Below are 21342 nucleotides of genomic sequence, written 5' to 3' on the forward strand. Positions count from 1 at the left end.
CACCACCACCACCACCCACCCTTCTTTCCATGCTCGATGACATTGTCGATAGGTCGCTGATGTCTCATCCAGCGAGACCTTGGTGAGCTTCGGTCCCAGTATATGTAGTCAATTTGAGCCTTCCCTCTTCTGCATAGTCGTCCGTGGTGGTTTGGTACAGTTGGTGCTTTCAGTACGAGAGGTTGCGGGTACGAATCCAGCTTTGTTACATGATGCGTTTTTTTCCTTCTTTACGGTCCGGGTATAAATAGGCGATTTGAGCCTTGGGTCTTGTGTGTAGTCGTCCTGGTCGTTTGGTACAGTTCATGCCTTCCGTACGAGAGGTTGCGGGTACGAACCCAGCTTTGTTACATGATGCTTCTTTTCTTCAAAGCCTCAGACAGAAAGGCCCTCAATGATTGTTTCAACTAATGCCTTATATGACCTGGCCAGGATACGCATGCCATATAAGGCATCTTCCACCCACTATGGAATATGCCTTATTTAAAAACTACAGCATGTGCTCCTTCCCTATAAGGACACTTCAGCCCACTATGGCACATGCCTACTATGACATCATCCGTGTACACCTTCCCTATAAGGACACTGCACCCCTTTATGGCACATGCCTACTATGACATCATCCGTGTACACCTTCCCTATAAGGACACTTCACCCCTTTATGGCACATGCCTACTATAACCTCATCCGTGTACACCTTCCCTATAAGGACACTTCACCCCACTATGGAAGATGCCTACCATGACCTGAACCACGTGCAGTGTCCTTATAAGGACACTTCACCCCTCTATGGAAGATGCCTACTATGACCTGAACCACGTGCACCTTCCTTATAAGGACACTTCACCCCATATATAGACCAATCCCAAAGGTCAAAGGTCACATTCCTTCGTCACATTCCTTATATGGACCAATCATCCGTATTTGGAAAGGTCAAAGGTCACAGCAAAGGTCAAAGGTCACATACCAATCGTATTTGGAAAGGTCAAAGGTCATCTTCCATATATGGACTATCCAGCCTTATAGGGAAAGGTCAAAGGTCAAATGACATCGTCCATATATGGACTATTCAGCCTTATATGGCACCTCAAAGGTCAAAGGTCATCTGCCATATATGGACTATTCTTCCTTATTTGGCAGCCAGGGGTCAAAGGTGGGATTTGGTCCAGAACCCCTACCGCACTATACTACTGTCAGTCCTTTCAAAGTTCGAAAGTGTAAAGTACCAACCGGGTCACAGGTGACCCCGTACTATATTTTCAACCGGGTCCAAGCGCCGCCCAACCGGGTGGATTACCCGGCTTACCCGGCGCTGGAGCAGGCACTGGGTCTCTGCTAGTATAGGATGACAGCTGCACCATAGCTCAAGTGATTAGAGCATCGCTGGCCTTAAAGGGGAAGTTGAGGCAAAAAATAAAATTTCACCAGTTGTAGTCTTCGGGGTGCTGAGTCGAATGGTCGTGGTCCGAGGAAGCTGAGACGCTCCCTTCCTACTTGAATCCCAATCGAACTCGCGCACTTCCACCGAAACTGGGTGACTGCGCCCTACTAGATGGGGATTTGTATGCAAAATGTCACTAAAAGCGCCATTTTGTTCTTATAAAAGCACGAATGACCGCGATTGGCCCATATGTTGTAGTCTTTTGGACGCTGAGTCGACTGGTTTTGGTCCGAAAAGGCTGCGATGCAGCGCTCCCCCTCTATTCCCAATCGAACATGGTTGAACAAGCGGTCACGTGCTCCTGTGTACGCCAGTCACCTGGTCACCGTGCCTGCAGGGTACAACTTACTAGCCTGTTTGACCTTTTTTGGGTGCAGTCCTGTCACTCGAGTTGAACCTTGGTGTGAAAGTTGTCGCCTGCTGGCGTGGTGACCAGGTGATTTGGGCACCCAGGAGCACGCGACCGCTTGTTCAACCATGTTCGATTGGGAATAAAGGAGGAACGCTGCATCGCAGCCTTTTCGGACCAAAACCAGTCGACTCAGCGTCCAAAAGACTACAACATATGGGCCAATCGCGGTCATCCGTGCTTTTATAAGAACGAAATGGCGCTTTTAGTGACATTTTGCATACAAATCCCCATCTAGTAGGGCGCAGTCACCCAGTTTCGGTGGAAGTGCGCGAGTTCGATTGGGATTCAAGTAGGAAGGGAGCGTCTCAGCTTCCTCGGACCAAGACCATTCGACTCAGCACCCCGAAGACTACAACTGGTGAAATTTTAATTTTTGCCTTACCTTCCCCTTTAACTGCTCAAGCGAAGGTCCCTGGTTTGAGTCCTGGTGGTGACATCATTTTTTTCTTCAGACTTTTCCTGTTTGCATCTTTCCCTCAAATTAACCAATGAATATTATACTTGTACGTAACATTTCAGCAAAAGTAGAATTTCCTGACGGCCACTACAGGACTTCAAGCATGGCATCATTGATGTGCCGGAAAGTGGAAAGCAATGTTAGCGTCTGGGCATGCACAGGCCATTTTACAACGCCTACACTCAACAACAGACCCCACCTCGACAGTGGTACCCTGCACGGTCTGAAATCTAAGGCTCCCTAAACCCAGAACATCCTAACGTTACATGCCACACATAGCCATGCATATCCACAACCACACATGCCCACATGCAATGGGCTTCAAGCTAACTAGCAGTTAAGCACTTGGGACACACAACAGTCCCGAGAATTAGAATAAATAGTATGAAGGCTGGCAGTGTAGTAGAACAACGTTGAACGCTCCAGATCAATCCTTGTCACTGGCTATAAAATCAGATCAATAAAGCAGGGTGAAAAATTGGCACCACGGGCCAGAATAAGATTGTACTAAGTGTGATAACAGGCAATTTTTGCTTTGCTCCTACTGTGAGACCTAAACGAGGGCTAGAAGCTAAAAACTGGCTGCTTGCATGCTCATGATGATGTGACCAAGAAAATATTTTTCCAAAGCTAATGTTATGAGAACGCGCGCACTATGACGTTTGGAATATAAACAGCGTGCAGAAGCGGGTACAAACGATACATACTATGAGCTGGCATTAGCAGCTGCTACACAAACGTCAGTCCCTACTGGATGCTAGGAGTACTGCAGCAATTTCAACACAGGCATGCATACACACACACACACACACACACACACAAGCACACACACACATTCAAACTGGTGACAATACTAAGCTGTAAAACTATTACCTGAGGTCAGGAGAAGAGCAAGCGGGGAAGATTTCGGAGGCCAGTGTTGCAGACGTTGCTGACACCAGAGCAGCACACTGGCCGTGCAAGAAGTCTGGCTCAATCTTCAGACTTGAGTCATACACTCTGTATACGGAGGGGGACTGCAACTTTTTGTTGGCTGCTGATGAAGGATCGACTAGGGACATGAGGTGGCCGTATAGTACATCCATACCTGATGAACGTTTAATCTCATCTTGGCGCGAAGACAGAAGTCTATGCGATGAGCACATGTGCATGAAAGAGGACTTCAGCCACACGTCATCCGTAGGATGACAGGATCCCGCAGAAGCAGAAAAAGCTGCGGCAGGATTAGCAGCAGCACCCGCGGCCTTGGTATCGGCCGCCGGTGGTGCTGGAGGATTGGGCGTGCAAGCCTTCAGAGTGACAACAGGAAAGATGGCAGCCTCCTGCTGGTGCACTCGGTTCTGGCAATCGGCGACAAACGAAGGTGACAGCTGTAAGTCAACTGAAGTCATCAGGATGACGCTGTTCTGCTGGATTCTGCCGGCAGTGCCTGAGTTGATATACTCTAAGCCAAGCTGGAGCGCAGTGCGTGCCGAGAACGGGCCGGTGGTGCTGGCTACATGCATGTGAACATGTGGATACTTTGTCTGATACAGTGATACGACCAAAGAGGGATCAAATGTGCCATCGCGCTTCTGCACACCATTCAACACAAGAGAGAAGACAGAAGGAGTCAATTGCAATTGAGCCTGACATCATCATCACTTGTGCTGTATTGTAATTTTCACTGTTGAATAGAAAATACACAAATAGCTCTCTTGTCCGGACCTCGTTCCACCGGGCGCCCTGTGGGCGAGTTTTAGTGGAAATATTACTACTCTATTGCCATTTTTTTGTGGAAATAGTGACTTCATATACCAGATCACGTGTCCTTCCCAATTGAAACGTACACGTATGTATGTGATTAAGAGTAATATTCAGAGTGACAGACATTTTTAAGTTATGGGCAGAGCCTGATCTCGGGTGAGTGATGTAACAATGTCCCATCCTTCTGAATGTACGCTATACAGTAAGACCAAAATCCATTGGTTAACGAGAAGGTACGTTTGCGATCTTGCAGTCTTCAGGCATATCCACACATAACACATATGAGGCCTTACAGCCTAAACAGAACTTATTATAACGAAAAAATGTAACTCGTTAAAACGTTAGATTTACTTCCTCGTTAGATTTACACGTCTTACAGTACACTTACCGTATTTCCTCGATTAATGGACCATGCTCGAATAATAGACCATGCTCAAATAGTAGACCCTCCTAGAGGCCTCACGGAAAAATAGTAGACCATGCCCGAATAAGAGACCCGGTCTCTTATTTGAGTTCATCGCTTTGCGCATGCGCACTAAGAAAGCACGTGGTGGATCAAAAAAGGACACGATTTTAGGTTGCGCAACTACAATTTTTGTAGTGGCTAGTGCTTTCTTTCATTATTTGTAATATAGAAGTCATTATTTGAGCACGGTCCACTATATTTTCATCGGCACATCGCTGGAAATGGTGGATTTTTAACACGTCATAATATAGAACTTCTATATTATAACGTGTTAAAAATCCACCATTTCCAGCGATGTGCCGATGAAAATATAGTGGACCGTGCTCAAATAATGGACCATGCCCAAATAAGAGACCGGGGGTCCAACCCTCTTCAAAAAACAAAAGACCGGGTCTATTAATCGAGGAAATACGGTAGATTCTCACACCCTAGCTCAATACTATTTTCATTCCACACGGTTCTCACCCCATTGTGACAATACACCTGAATCACCCTTGCACCCGTGTTGTTACCGTAGTCACTTTGTTACCTTCAGTGAACACATAGTTTGAGCATATACCGACATGCTGGTTTGTTTCCCCGTAATTATACATTATTCGATGTAGGTTCACTGATGACCATCGAAGAAAAACGTGTCTGAACTCTTCTTCACATATTTCATTGTATTAGTCCATCATGGTATTATGTCGCCGTCAGTTGTTTTATTCATTGCTTTGTTGAAACTTCTTTCACCGAAACGGCTCTAAGGAAAAAATAGTCTGCATACTTCTAGCAACAACTAGTTCACCACAGAACAATTAGAATTTCATTTGAAATTTTGAAACACTCCACCACTCCACATTGCGCTCTTGGCTTATATGTAGTGCTTTTCCTTTTCCGGCAATCTCAGCTTCTAAATCCTGCCGCAGTGGTGCACTTATATCTTGATCTATAAACTCATCACACAAGGTTCAACACTGCATCCATCCCAGGTAAAAAAAGTTTGTGGTGTTTTATATAATAGTTTGAACATTAAAGTGCAAGCCTCTTGACCCCAGCATCAAGCTTCAGCTTGGTGCCGCCAACATCGCTCCCAGTGTATATGTTTGTTGCCTGGCTGTGGTAATTGACGAGCACCTCTCGTTTAGAGAGCGTACCGAAAGGCACGAGACAACTTAACGATCGGTGAAAAGAGAGTGTTTTACTTTTCTTCCATTCAGACGGCATTGGAGCACGGATCCAACTCATTCGCCCGCTGCCTTTTGGTCACCCTTCTATATCGCCTCGTCCGCCTAAGCAACAGAGCTTTGCGCATTGTGATTGAATGCCACGTTTTCCCGATGTACCGCTCACTATCACTCGTCAGCATATTATTCCTCTGTCTGTACGGTATCAGTTTAAACCCTACATGTTTTTACTGTATTGTGTGCTGCATTAATTAGCTCCTGCTTTTCTCTCCGCTCTACTTCCACACACACACCAATTCTCGCATTCGTTCTCAGCTGACCTTATCTCTCACTCTACCCAAAGTCAAGACTAATTATGGTCTATTTTCAGTTGGGTTCCTTGACTCCGATCGCTGAAACGCACTCCCTGGTGAGGCCCATTTATGTTCTTCATTGCACCTATTCTGTAAATCAGTACAGTACAGCTACAGTACAGCTTTTCTAGGGTACCCTGCAAAAAGGCCTCTTAGGTCTGTGAGGATTGCCCTATTAAAATTTTGATAACAATAAAAAATGAACATAATTGAATCTATGTGGGAGCAAGTTGTCGCAGACCCTATTCACATGTTTCCACGGGCGTTGGGCACTCCACACTACAGCTGTTTACCAACACACAGAGAGAATGTAGCAGCACCACTGACAGACAATCACATCATGAACAAAGATGAGCAATTGGTTGATTCTTTTCAAGAACTCTGAGACCCACATGCAGTTGAAAAGAGAGCATCTAAACCAGATCCTGTTGCATACCTCAAAGCCCTTGACATCAATATTGGCATCGGGAAACACGACAACATAGAGGTGGGCCTTTCCAGGAGCCTCGGCACCAATGTCACTCTGACCAGCCAAAAAGTTCAGTTCGTACATCTGCAGCAAGATTATTGACACAACATAGCAGCAGCAAGCATTTGGTCAAGGTCTAATATAAGCACTGGTGGCGAAAGAAATACGGAGTATTCGTTCGCTAAGACCCATACGCTTCGCCATTCTGGGGAAATCCTTTTTGCGTGCTGTGCTCTTTGAGCGACTGAGCACTTGATAATAATGTAGCCGGCTGAAGTGTGAATCGCCTAAAAAAAGTTGAGCATTCTGCGATGGAGGAGAAAGGAATGGCGTTGATGGTGCGAATTTGCTTGCATATCGGGCTTGGAGACAACTTACTGGCATTTTTTCTCGCCGAGAGCTCAACGAGCCCAAGATTGTGAAAATCGAGTGAAGGAGACCAAAGTTGCGGCCTGGTGAAGGTGAAAACTGTACTGAAATTTCTAATTCTGTATCATGCTGTGCTGATAGTCCAGTAAAAAAGGGCTTTAAAATAAGTGGAATTTCGGAATTTGACGGTATTTGAACTATACGGGTTCCACTTGCATTGCACTTCTCTCCCCCCCCCCCCCCCCCCCCCCCTCCTCCTTCCAATGCACACAGAGGAAAAAGCCAACATCAAGCCAATATCCAGCAGTCCTAGCAGCTTGCTGCAGCACCGTACCAGTAGTAAAGGCAGGACACCTTACCTTCATAAAGCGCTGGAGGAACGGGAAGTGGACGAGGGTGATCGGAAGGATAATAAGCACTTCAGAGTCATCGGGGGCCGAAGCTGCCACGGACTGCATCTCCGGGCCGTCCAAGAACTGATGCAACTCCACTTGATAGGTGCTTTGTAATGCGTTCCTACCCAGAAACCTTTGCACAGAGGCCTCGACAAAGTAGCGAATACCTCCACTCGGGTCAGAGTGGGACCACACACGGAGCTGAAGACATACATGAAAAGAGAGAGAGAGAGAGAGAGAGAGAGAGAGAGAGAGAGAGAGAGAGAGAGAGAAAATGCAGACGAACAGATAGCAAGACGAAATAAACTTCAAATTAGCACACCACCTCCAAGAAGGCATTATTGCGGAAATAGTCTGTCCTCTAGGTGAAACGTGATCCCGTGGCTGCAGTAATTTCTGCGTGGAATTCACACTTTGGGCTATGGAATTTGAGTTTGTGAGTACCGGTAATTTGTAAAATCACTACCGTATTTTCCGGAGTATAGTGCGCACTTCAGATGTGCTATTTTAGGCCCTAAATCGCAGGTGCGCACTATGCTCCGAATATGAAATGCATGTACTTTAATGAAGATTGAAGTGCGCACCCCCAATGAAGATTCGGGGTGCGCGTTATACAAAGGTGCGCACTACTGTAAATATACAAAATTTCGGCGCTGCAAAATTTCGGCACTTCACGATTTTTGACATTTCGGCGGCGATTTATTTTCGGCGTGGGGTAGAGGGCATGATAGTGCGACAGATGCTGTGGAAAATTTCATCGGCGTTTTGGGTCGGTGCCGAATATAACCGAAATTAAATTGCTGCCGAAAATTTGTATATTTACAGTATACTCCGAAAAATACGGTATGCACAAAGCAGCAGAAAAGTGTTTTTTGGCGATCTGTTAGAGCATATCGCTGTTGCCAGTGTAGGTGAGCGCCGGCATCACCAAGACACCAGAAAGCTAAGGTGCCACCTGTGGATGATTGCACTGTACATACTCATTATGACAGTAATATGCCATAATGTACATGCAACCGAGGTCCACGCGCCCAGCAGGCATGGAAAGGAAGCCTGTGCGCCAACTGGCGAGCAAGTCTGTGAATATCCTCAAATCAACCAAGCCGTTACACTCTTCGTTATACAGGTGTGTACTCACCACCTTCTCGAATCGCATCTTCTCCTGTGTGATGGCACGGCGCGTGATGTCTGTGATTCTTCCCAGCAACGCTTTGCTTTCGCTGGGACCAAGCACCCCGCGAGATGACAGGTCTACACTGGCGCTTGGGTCAGAATATATCCAGTCACTCGACTCAAACTCTAGCGGAGCCTGGCTGCTGTCGGTGGCCGTGAGGGTCGCTGCAGATGTCAACGGCTCCACCGTCTCCAGTGGCATGAGAGATGGCAGCTCTGCAACACTAAGCGTGATAGGCGAGTTCTTCAGGTGGGCATCAGACAGCTTCTGTGAGGTAATGCGCAGTGCCAGCGACGCGTCCCACCACTCCTTGCGCAGCTTGGCGGTGAAGTAGCTGTGAACATCGTACATGACGTAGGACAGTTTCAAGTGGTGCAGGGTTAGGGCATTCTGAAACACTTTGGTGGCACGTGCATCGATGTAGAGGTAGGGATGAACGTTGTACTCTTGTGGATACGAGTGGTAGAACAAGTCCATAAACTGCCACAATAACAGGAAACACAGGGAAAACAAAAAAACCAGGCTACAGCGTGTGTGTAGGTGTTTGTATCTCTAGAGAACAATCAGATCAGAGCGCCTTGTAGATGCAGCAGTTTCATTGAGTACAATCAGATCAGAGCGCCTTGTAGATGCAGCAATTTCATTTTCGATGCTAACACGCAAATGTTTTATTGACTTACTTGAATACAGCATGCAACGGGTGAAACAAAGAAGAAGAAAAAAAGCGGAGAACCTACTTTCAAGTTGGATCCACAACAAAATTCACTGCCATGGTGTCAACTGGCGCGTGTATGGTTGAAACCACACGTTTTTCTTTGCTTTCGGGGTGTCACGCGTATGGAAACGCGTCGAAATGGAAATTCCAACATGAATTTGTCAGCGCGTATCAGGCAAGTACTGGCGTACACACCAGTTACTTTGACTGGTGGGGTCAAAAAATAGTACTCGAAGGCGTCACGCGGCCCAAAATATGACTTGAACGGCAGTTTTGTATGAAAGCCTGAATGTGCATTTGGGCACGCATGAACCGCAAGTTTTTTTAGATGTGAAGCACGATGCTACGCAATCTGCAACGGGGGCATGCGATGCGAACTCGCGCAATACCATCCACAGAAGAAGTCAGCGATGTGACATCGCCGTGCTGATTAGGCGCAAAGTTCATTGCAGGTGAGTATGCCACCATGGTATTCGGGTGGCTGGGAGCAACTTTTACAAATCTACAAGCAACTCTTGAACTTTGCTGCAAAGTAGGGCTGAAACGATCATTCAATAACTCCTAACGATCAACCAATATCGTTAACGATCGATATATTGGTTTTATCGATTCTTGTCGGCTCTATCAAACACCAGTTTGTGAAGAAATTCCATGATGCCTTTGCTACGTTAGAAATTTTGTCGCCCCGCACTTTTGATATCTGTAGAAATCTGGCTGGTTTTATCAACATGAACTACTAAAGTAGAGAATTTCATGTTGTTTCTAGAGCGAAGAATCTTGTCATCACCCTCTGGGAACTTCTCATCTCCGACTTCGCCCACAAATGAACCGAAAAGGCAAAGTCTTCTCTCCCGATCTCTTTCTAAGCCACGAATCAATTTTACTGCGCTTGAAAGTACATGATTGCACTCGTATCCACTTTTGGATGGAGTGCAAAGGCTAGAATACTGTCACTGACTTGCATCCATAAAAAATCGTTAGCACTCGTTTTGAGCACTAACGATTATCGATTGCACTCTTAACGATCGATATGCGAGTTATCGGTATAATTGTTTCAGCCCTACTGCAAAGAAGTTCAAAATCGCACATCGCACAGCAAAAGTTGAGCCAAGCTCAACTTCTGCGATGGCCCAGTTGCGTGAGCGGCGAGATGGATGTGATTTGGGAATTTCCCGGTTTCGTGGCCGTGGCATCGCAAAAATGCTGAAGTCTTACTGTTGATTAAACATGTAACATGTAATTTTAGATTTTGTAAAATTCTGGCGGCAGAGACCTGACAAGTTTCCGGTGTAACGTACAGTAGAGTCGAGCGCCGAAGAACATGGAGCCCAAGAATACCCAGCCTGAAATTATAGAGAACAGCACAGCCTAAAGTTAAGACCGTTGGGGTTGGTGTTGTGGAAGCTTCTGCGCTACATATGGCCCAGTACAAATTGTTTCTAAGACCGTGATAAGAACGCAGCCAAGTTGCTCAAATATAAGAACGTCCTAGGCGGAAACAACGTCCTTGGAAAAATGAAAATCTCAGGGTCCACAGAGTTTCAGGCGCTGAGTCGAATGTTGTTGGTCCCACGTCTCTGCGACAAAGCGTTCAGAGAGGTGAGGCTGAACTGTTCAATGCCATAAACTAAATTTCTTTCGCAAAAAAACCAAGACCACCGGCCCTGCCGACCACACCTTCCCCGACTATGTACATGACAATTCTGTGTACTCATTCGATTGAGAATATCTATAAAACGTGTACCGCACCCTCCTCGGACAAAGACTATACGACTCAGCGCCCCAAATTCTATGGACCCTGAAATTTTCATTTTTCCCTGACTTCCCCTTTAAATACAGTAGCAGTCCCTGATGTCTGTGATGGTACGAAACCAACTGACCTCATATGCCGAGGTGCACAGAACACTTAGGTGCTTGGTGAAGCAACGGCCGATCTCGACATCCTCCTCTCCTGTAGAGCGTGTGACATTGTCCTGCATGCAGGATTCAATATAAGGACAGATGCCTTTCATTGATGCTCTACTCATGATAACACCGGGCCCTCCCATGCAGAAGTTGTCGTCCCCGGGCAGATGAAGGCGGCCTTTGTCCAGGTCACGACCGTAGCCCGCCTGTCCAATGTAATACCTACGGGGAACACCAATATCAGAATATAGAAGCATGTGAGCACGCGCAAGAATATCAGTAGGTAGGGACTAATACTGTCATGTCAGACGTTCCAAAGAACACAGAAGTCTAACTACAGTCGTGTGCATTCGAGGCACTGTCTTTTCTCAGACAGGCAGCATACTGATACGCATGCACGAGCAGAGCACTGCTCAATCTTGTCTGGATGCCCTGACCCCACTCTTTCCACATGACGTCACAAGTACATAAACCAGAGCGTGCAACTGTGCACATCAAATCTGAAACAGCGCAGTTCGTACGCTACCCTGATGAGGTCAGCCAAGCCGCGACGTGAATACACCTCGAATTTTTGTGTTTCACAGCCCGGAAATCAGCCAAGTTTGCATGATTTTAGGCGTCCTGTTTTAGGATTTCAGTGTTTTTGTGTGACTGCGTACGCTGCGTACATCCGCTGTCAAGTAAATTCACCTGGCGGCCCGTATCAAAAAACCCGAAATCAGCACAAACTCAGTGACTTGCACCACCGCGACTGGTTACGTAACTTGTCACCGTACAAGTGAGTTACCATGCTGTCAGAAATGACGTACTGCACGGATTACGCTCCAGCTACAGGAACCATCCTGAGGTGCACACTCTGGTTTATGTACTCTTGATGACGTGCTAACACTGTGGAGCCTAAATATAACCAACCAACCCCCACCCCCACCCCCAAAACCGTTGCCTCTGCTGCTGCCTCCGCCACCACCACCACCACAGTGCCGCTTTCTAATGGATCACAAATGCTAGTTCGCTGCACCAAGGAAATAGTGGTTCTGACAGCATTACTCATGCGCACACTTGCGCGCACATTCTGGATGAGTAGAGCCTGAAAGAGTTTGCATCTGTCCAATAACATTCATACATTTATCCCCCCCCCCCCCCCCCCCCATGTCAGAGGCTGCGCCAAGCCTGGGTCAGTGCATATTAGAGATGCACTAGTGCCTAGTGCAGTTCTTTGCATTACAAATACACGCAATCATTTTAAAATTGATAGTCTATTTATTGGTATTCTGCAAGCAACATATGCATTGCGCAAGTACTCATGAAGTAGCAACTTTGTTTTAGTACCTGGTTTGTATCTACTCAAGATCAAAGTGGCATCTTGGGCCGGCAAGCCTGCATTCAATGCAAGCACTGATTGCTCTCACAAGTGCATAAGTACATGAACACAAAGTATACTCCAGTACACATGACACACATGTGACATGACACGAACTCACTTGACATTAGGATCTCTCTGTGAAAGCCATTTCTTGATCTTCTCGACGCGAAAGTACGCATCGTCGTCAGCTCTCAAGAACCAGTTATACTTGTCCAGATAATGATCACACATGTATTGTAGCATGCGAAAAGCCTTCCTTTGAGGTGGATACTCATGATCGCTGACATCCTTCAGAGTCACAACACTACTCTCGGAGTAAGGTTCTGTGGGAGGAGTGCCTACGAAGAATTGAATATCGCGGGCTGGAAGATCCTGGCCCCATGTTCGATTGCAAGCTGCAATTCGTGTTCTCAGAAATCTACCTGCTGATAGAACACCCACATATAGCATACTACGAGATATCTCAACTCCATACTGCACACTCAGCTCGTGCGGCGATGAAACGGGCACACTGGGTAGCAAATGGGTCCCGATAAAATCACTCTTCGGACTATCAGTATACTCGGACACATTGTTGAAGAAACCTGGTGGCAAAACAATATCCGGAATTACAATAGATAGCGCAAATCCAAACAATATCCCGAAAACTACACTGGAGGCGTCTCGAAGAAAATGTTTGCCATATCGGAAATCACATGCAGACATGTTCAATTCTGCGGGCTCCAGCCATGAAGGAAGAGAATTCTGTTGCCCTGCATAAAATGCCGAACTTATAACTGCCACATGCAGCCTCTTTATCTCTTTCCTTCTAATAAGTTCTATTGTCTTTGGCCGGCTTGGCATTTCATATGAAAATACTCGCCTATCATGAAATAGCTGTACAAGTCCCTGCACAAGCATACCGCGCGCGCGCCCCCGGCCGGCCCCGGCCGCGCGCCCACGACGTCCCCGTGGTCGCGTATATCTACGGGATCACGTGACCAGATCTACGAGAAAAGTGACTGTGTCACGTGTGGATTCACACAGCTAGCTGCATGCACTCGACGACACGTTTGCATTTTTGAATGCTACACCGACCAGTAGCAGCCTACTGCACTGGCTGCCTATGGCCCTATGGCCGTATGGGTATTTCAAATTTTCAAAACACGCATACCGCGTACCGGTACGCGGTACATACATTATTATCATGCTCTAAAGAGCCGCGTAAAAAATCAAGTCTTGTTTCGCGCGTTTTGGTGTAAATATACTCGTCACGCCACGATTATCGTGAAAGTGGGCCCCCCAGCTAGCTAGCTAGCTAGCTCGCTTGCACTTTTCAGCCACTTTCAGCAGGGAGTAGTAAAATACAAATGTATTTTACTACTCCCTGCTTTCAGCCACTTTTCTCGTTCACAGGTAAAATACCATAGCAACTTTCCGGTGCACGTGGATTTGCCTGTCGTGTAAATACCCCATACAGATAATGTTACACTTTTTACAGCCAGAGAAAGGAAAATCGTATGCGCATATGCCAGATCTGCAGATCATACAATCATAATAATTGTGCAAGCAGAAGCGGTCGTAGAACCAGGTCCCACACTGTGACAGTGTCTGTGTCAGGGAGTCGACTCCCGGATCCCTGGTCTGTGTAGAACTGTCGCGTGCGCGTGTCGGTGCATGGAAAAACGGTCGTTAAGAGCAGGTGGTCGCTAAACCCAGAGGTCGCTTACACCAGGTTTTACCAAGACACGGCATGCCGGCAAGAGTATAATTATAACCAAGAGTACTATAGACTATAGTATTATCATGATTATAACCCCCCCCCCCCTATATTATAGGGGGGGGGGGGGGGGGTTATAATCATGATAATACTACAGTCTATAGTACTCTTGGTTTTACTGTACTTGTACATGTACTGGTACGATATAACCTAACACTGGTTAAAAAAACAGTACCGTACTAGTATTAGTAAATACTAAAATAGATAAACCTTGTTTCACTATGTACCTGTACTGTACATATCGATAATAATACTACACGGCATGGCAAGTTTATGAGTCAGAGCTGCGAAATGGATGCCTCAGCCGAAACTACAAGAGCAGAAGATGTGTGACAGCGGCGTGAGCAGAGTGGAGAGAGCATGGTCGCGTTAAAGGTCGATTTTACGCCAAATCTCGATATGTTGCCCAATTTTGCCAGCAATTTCCGCTTTTCGATATTTTGCCGAAAGAACTGCCGGCCGGCAGGATCTGTCTGGGCTGATGTAACAGGGAGTAGTACAATACGGTATTGTACTGCTCCCTGTCATGATGTAGCTAGCTACAGTCCATTTCAAAACTATAGACGCGTACCTGGGCAAAAACCGTTATGCCAGCATCTATACCACATAAAATCTGTGATCACTTTGTGCATAATTCCAAATTGGGCGTCTGTTATCCAATCGTTTAGAAACTATAATGAGAGTAATTGTGGAGCGATCCTGAGCAATATTCCGAAAACTATTCTCAAAAAGTTCCAGCCAAATTTGAAATATTTCAAAAACCCTCCGCATCTATAGTTTTGAAATGGACTGAAGCTCTCAGCTACATGTAGCTCTGCATGCCCTGGCCCCTGGAGCCATGATTTTCTTCTTCTTTTCAATACAGTACATTTATTGATTTATTTTTTGAAAAACGTAAAAATGTTCGGCACCTATGAAATCAGGGGATGGCCCACGCTGGAGCCATGATTATGGATCCATCCAGTGCTCCACGCGGCGCGGGTACGGTCGATCATGTACTACGTCTTTCGGGACTTCTTTTCTCCGGCCTTGATCCGGTACAAGTACCGATATGTACAAACTGATAAAAAAAAGGATCGATGGGAAGCGACAGGACAGTCTGACAGCGTCCAATATGAACACCATGGCATGGGCAGGAACGGGTAGAGGCCCAGTCTAGGGAGCATCTCAACCTAATGGGGTCCAGCCCCCGGTAGCCCTTAGCGGATAATGCTCAATAAATTGGCAGACTCTGCTCGAAAAGCAATGAAATTGGCAGAACCATACAAACCTCATGGCTGGCACACAAAATGGAGTTCATAAACTTTGTTAAAAGTAAATAAAAAAGTAGTCATTTCAACTCTGAACTGTATGCCCTACGATAGTTCAAAAGCCTCGGCCAGCCGAGAGCAAAACAATCAGGCACTCATGTAATGGCAGGAGCTGAGTAGAAAAAAAAGCGAAACGTGAGACAAGGCGCAAGACAAGCCAATGTAAGCAAACTTCAATTACTCGCAGCAACAGGCAGAACGCCTTTTCATGCCCAGCATGCAGCACTAGGTCAGAACAGCTCTTAACTTAAGACGTTCTGCTAGAAAGCATACATGTAGCATCCAAAATATAGCAGCAGGAATCCTACGCTGTGGTCAGCCTAGGACAGAATCGAATCAACGGCGCACAAAAAGTGAGTGGAAATTACTGTCACCCTGATACAGTCCGGGTAGACTACCGTATTGAAAAATCAAGCAAGTCTCACACACCAATTATAAACGCACAGAGTACAACAGTGTGAATAGCAAACCTTTCTACAGGCTCTCCTCCTCTTCCATAGCTAGATCCATACTGTTCTCGGTGCTGTTGTCAGTAGCAATCTGTGCATGGCAAGGCGCGTCACACGAAGCCATCGGTGCACAGATTGGGACAGGATCATCAAACCATGATGGTAAATCCAAGCGTAGGTTGCTGCTGTTGCTGTCTGGTAGCATTCCAATCTGACACGACTGCCATTTGATTGTACCCTCGGAGCTGCAACACGCATCATCACCCTACATGAAACATGGCAGATAGGACACCGTAAATTGACTTTTCTTTGGCAAAATACAATTCCAAAGAAGAGGTTGCAATTCCAACAGCAAAACCTGAAAATAAAGCGAAAATGAATTCAGCAGAAAACCTGCGTGTCAGAACTTGCCAAAGAACTGTAGTACGCTTTCACTTTCCCTCTATCCACAGTGGCAAATGACATCTTGTTTCTGTACTCTGGAAGTTCATGCATACTTTTAACAATGGCCAACGCATTTTTCCAGGATACATGTAAAAGGAAGGACAAAAATGTTATGGGTCATGACTACCTGTCCACCAATGTAACCAGATCATATACAGTCAGCTAGTGCGACAGCATGGCACAACATTGACAAGGAGTACTGGGACATTCAACGACCTGACACCTAGCTCCAACACATCTACGAGGCACAAACCAACAACCTTCCAACTTGGAAGGCTCAGGCTAGGAAAGGTTCAAAGAGGGGAAGGAAAGCGCAACGGAGATTAGCACGAGCTATGCCCCACGGCAACAAAGAATGCGGAACGTTACTGGATGATGACGAGACTAGTAACACAATTGGACATACTGGCCTTACTACACCTGTCTTCGTAAAGTCCGGCACAATTTTCTGCACATACCTTACATGTATGCACAGAGCAAGAACGTGGGGGAAGATCACTTGTCAACATTTTTGGTGGTTTCAGTACAAAACTACTGGAGCACCCTAGTATGTGTGCCATGAAAACATGGGGTACGTCAACTTCACTAATAACGACTGGGGATAACAGTTATAACGACAATTCGCGAATAACGACAGAATTTCCATGCCCAGAGCAAAGTCCGTTCTACCTGTATACATAATATAATGAGACCTCGGGTATAACGACACTTCGCGAATAACGACACTTTTCTGATGCCCGGCCGAGGGTCGTTATACGCAAAGTTGACTGTACAGAGTGCATCGATCACATCATTATTTGCAAGGGTGGAGCCACAAAGAAAAGTCCAGAATCAAGAGTATGCAACTGTGATCTCTTTTCTACGGGCCTGTTGCATGGTGCAGTGCCTTCATGCAGCGAAGTGGTTTGTTTAGGTGATTAGGCCATCATTTTTTATAGCTATGTTTCGCGTCGTCCGCACGCATACGTTTTGACTTTTTTCGGAAAAAAATAAAAATATCGAACATGCACAGTGAGTGTACGATCGTGCGAGTCATCAGTGTGGACTGGTTGCGATATGGCGAAGCTGGGATTCAGAAATGGCCTCTAGGCCAGCGTTGGTAAATCGTTTGTTCGGCATCTGGGAGCAATATTCTATGATCTTACACCAGACCGCATTGATCACCTCAAGCTGAGAGAATGCGTCGTTCCGGAGCTCTTTGCACCGCTGCTGAAGTCACACTACAATAATCCAGCGAATTCGCGAAGCATGGGCACCAACGGTTGCCTCCTCTGTCCAAAGTGAATATTTACTCATGCTGATAACCCAGATGTTGTGCTTCGATGTACGATTTTTCTCTCGAATGTACACCATGCACGAACTATTGTGCTATGTACAGTGCATACACCCCTGGCCTGATGAGCCTTTTTTATTATTTTGCAACTTTTTATTTTTTTCCACCTCTCGCATATGATTCTGGAAGTTGAACTGACGCGAAACATAGATATAAAAAATGATGGCCTTACGAATCATAGAAAAGAAAACCCATCACACCCTAGGTTCAGAGCAAAGCCACAATATCATTAAGGCGATAACGGCAAATCCGCATGCGCTTTCACCACTTGCACGACTAGCAGCAATGCGCAACAGAAATTACCTTGGTGATACGGTAAAACAAGTTTAAATAACCATGGGAACCGGTATGAGAGGCAGCAAAGGTGATTCACTATGACATAAACAAAACAACTTTGCCATGAGCCTAGTCTCTCGGAGTTGCACACTGGTGTATATACTCTTGATTCCATCGAACAGGTCTGCACACACTTTGTGTACATTTTGTTGTGTACCGGGTCTGTGGTAGAAAGAAATCAGAGCAGAAACAAAATGCACTCACCTGGTCGGAGGACAGAAAGCGATGCAGGATGTGAACTTGACTAATGCGACTTGCTGCTCGACTCAGCTCACATATTCTTGTGCTCAGAGGACCAAAGTTGCCAGAGTTGGGTTTGGTTGCCTCTGGGGATGATTGTTCATCTTCAAGCGGACACGCTGTCAGTAAGCCGCTAATAATGTCAGCACAGAATATGCCGCAGCCATCTGGGTTTCCGACACGATCTTCGGATAGAAAGAACCGAAGCAAGTGCTTTCCGTCGAGACCCTTGACCTTGAGCAAGCGCTGCTGCGAAGATTTCGTTTTTCTTGCTTGCGATAGAATACCAAGAATCCAGGAAGCAGCGAGCACTTGTCGGCGCCACCAATGTTCCCTTTCATCCGGATAATACGGTGGACAGGTACCAAGACAATGTCCAAACTCCTCAAGCAACGTGGAGAAGAAAGATGCTTGCGCAAGCTGACACCACTTCAGGAGAGGCCAGCACGCTGTTAGAACACAATCCGGCATGCACACAGCCCGTGGCAGAGATGTTGCGCACAGAGCAGAAGACAGGTCGGGGAATTCGTAACCATGTTGCTTTCCATCATCAAGCAGTACTTCACTAATCTTCAGCAGCTGAGAAGCGAGTAGCTTGTGGACAGCAAAAGACCTGCAGAAGCAGAAGAGAAAGCAAGCCATGCTATTACACCAGTTCACAGTATTACAAACTCCTTATTCAACTATCGAAAAGGGAGAAACGTACTACTGCATGGAGAAACTAACAAATTTCCTCTTTCATGAGTAATATTATTAACAAACCTGCCAACAACTGGACACTGCAAGCCATTGTCAGTACCGACACCAGCACTATTCAAGAAATAATGTGTTTCTGAAGCCCAGAGAAATTCCCCCTCCACACATGCACATGCACGCATCCATACCCACACACACACCTTAGACCATAGGCGCCCATCGCCAGAGGCGATGATAGCGATGCTACAGCAGAAGCCATAGCAACTAGTGCTAGGATTGCACCTAGGAAAACTGAAGATTTTTCATCTTTTTCCCGCACACACATCACACGACATACTCTGGCATGCACTGGCTATCGGTAACCACCCAGGAGAATGAAAGAAGCGTCACAAGGAGAATGAGAAAGACATGCGTGGCCATAGTCTGTTTGAACCCGCAGCCTCTCGATTGGAAATCGACTACACATACCACAGCACCATATGGGATACATGTGCACAAGCGCACGCGCGCACGCACACACACACACACACACACACACCCCATGTACCACACACACACACACACACACACACGCACACACACGCACACACAGGAAACGCCAGTCTTCGCACAGGCCGTTAAGCAATGGTACGTACTCAGAACAGAGGAGCAGTGATTCAGTGACTACTTTTGATAGTTCAGACACACCACTGATTTGCACGCCACTCTTCTTCTTCACGAGATGATTCTTAAGGACTTCGTGTGCCTTTTGCGAGTACTGACAGACAGCATTAGCAACTTTTGTCTCAGCCTCAGTCCATTGGCCTAGCTGTAATTCCCAATAATTTTCCTTCAGCCAAACCAAGCAAAATTGCGCCGCGCCACGAAGTAATTCCAGCCCTGGAAGATCATTGTGTGCAACACTGTGGCGTGCATCCACTATCCACTCAGGGACGCCCAGACGAGAGGCTATGCGCTGCACTGACTGTGCGTAGATGCCTGTCTGATCAAACTCCGTGATCATGTTGACAAATCGCATGAGAGCGATGCCATGCGTGCAGCGAGCCTGCATGTCTCTCGAAGCCACAGCTCCCATCGTAGGGCAATCACAGCAAATTGCATCCAGAAGAGTTGCTGTAGCATCAACGGACGCAGGCAACGTCCCTCTGGCTCTCCAGGCAGCCATGCGTTTGGATGCCAGCTTCTTAGACTCAGCATCTCCATTAAACGATAAATTGTAGACATGGATCCATTCCTCAGTCGATGACCAAGGGACGCGTCTCGACCCCATTTCCAATCCCTTCAATCAGTACTATCCCACACAACCATCGCTTATCCACATGATCTTGAAATCTAAGTGTTCCCTGGGAATATGCCCACCATCTCGCGAATTTGGGAACACAAATACGATGTAAGCCTCTTGACTCTTGTTCAGCGGGGACAACAGTATGATGAAAATGGGGAAGTAAAGAGAAAGAAAGAAATTTAGGTACATGTAACTGGTTCAGGCCAGGGTTTGCTGAATTTTTTCAAACAGGCTTGCTCGTAGATCTACCGGCCTGAGCGACCAGCGATTGCCCTTTTCTGTCGCCATTTTTCCCTTGGTATCTGTTACCATGGCGTACGAGTAGTACGAAAAATTACTTCTCCCTGATCGAGGCGAAGGACCGTCACTTAATTTTTGCCGACTACCCGCCAAAAAAATCTTTTCGTTTCACGTGTACGTGTCAGACACGTCCGCGAGCGCGTACGATCTGGTACAACTCGCGCGCGCCCGCGCTAGATCGAGAGTGCACTGAGTCTGTACTCTGACTGTAGTCTGTACTGTATTGTCTGTACTACTACTGTAGTGACCGTGGTGACTACAAAAAAAGTAGTGTAGACTAGCCGGCCCCTACTACGTACTAGGCCCTTGTAATTGACCATTTGTATTGGCGGATTATGCTTTATATTTATATATTGGCATTTTACGGTCTAAAAATTATGCCCTGATTCCTGAAATCGAAAAGACTTCACCTACTTTAAAGGGGAAGTATACCCTAAAATCAAATTTTCACCAGTTGTAGTCTTCTGGGTGCTGAGTCGAATGGTCTTGGTCCGAGGAAGCTGCGACGCTCCCTTCCTACTTGAATCCCAATCGAACTCGCGCACTTCCACCGAAACTGGGTGACTGCGCCCTACTAGATGGGGATTTGTATGCAAAATGTCACTAAAAGCGCCATTTCGTTCTTATAAAAGCACGGATGACCGCGATTGGCCCATATGTTGTAGTCTTTTGGACGCTGAGTCGACTGGTTTAGGTACGAAAAGGCTGCGATGCAGCGTTCCTCCTTTATTCCCAATCGAACATGGTTGAACAAGCGGT

At 46.4% G+C, this 21342-nt stretch overlaps 2 protein-coding genes across 2 annotated transcripts; both read right to left on the bottom strand.

Moving 5' to 3' along the window:
* Positions 1-2647: 2647 nt before the first annotated feature.
* On the bottom strand, positions 2648-13276 carry LOC135805545 (chondroitin sulfate synthase 1-like). Its single transcript, XM_065319596.1, has 6 exons — positions 12550-13276; positions 11044-11290; positions 8413-8928; positions 7239-7475; positions 6478-6594; positions 2648-3884 (listed from the first exon to the last, which is right to left on the bottom strand). Exons 1-6 carry the CDS (start codon positions 13272-13274, stop codon positions 3180-3182), a joined length of 2547 nt encoding a protein of 848 aa, XP_065175668.1. The 5' UTR covers positions 13275-13276; the 3' UTR covers positions 2648-3179.
* A 2131-nt stretch (positions 13277-15407) lies between these two features.
* Positions 15408-20507, bottom strand: LOC135805546 (uncharacterized). Its single transcript, XM_065319597.1, has 3 exons — positions 19634-20507; positions 18267-18915; positions 15408-16214 (listed from the first exon to the last, which is right to left on the bottom strand). Exons 1-3 carry the CDS (start codon positions 20266-20268, stop codon positions 15975-15977), a joined length of 1524 nt encoding a protein of 507 aa, XP_065175669.1. The 5' UTR covers positions 20269-20507; the 3' UTR covers positions 15408-15974.
* Positions 20508-21342: the final 835 nt, after the last annotated feature.

This window comes from Sycon ciliatum, chromosome 1 (assembly GCF_964019385.1).
Source record: "Sycon ciliatum chromosome 1, ocSycCili1.1, whole genome shotgun sequence".
NCBI classification, from domain to species: Eukaryota; Metazoa; Porifera; class Calcarea; order Leucosolenida; family Sycettidae; genus Sycon; species Sycon ciliatum.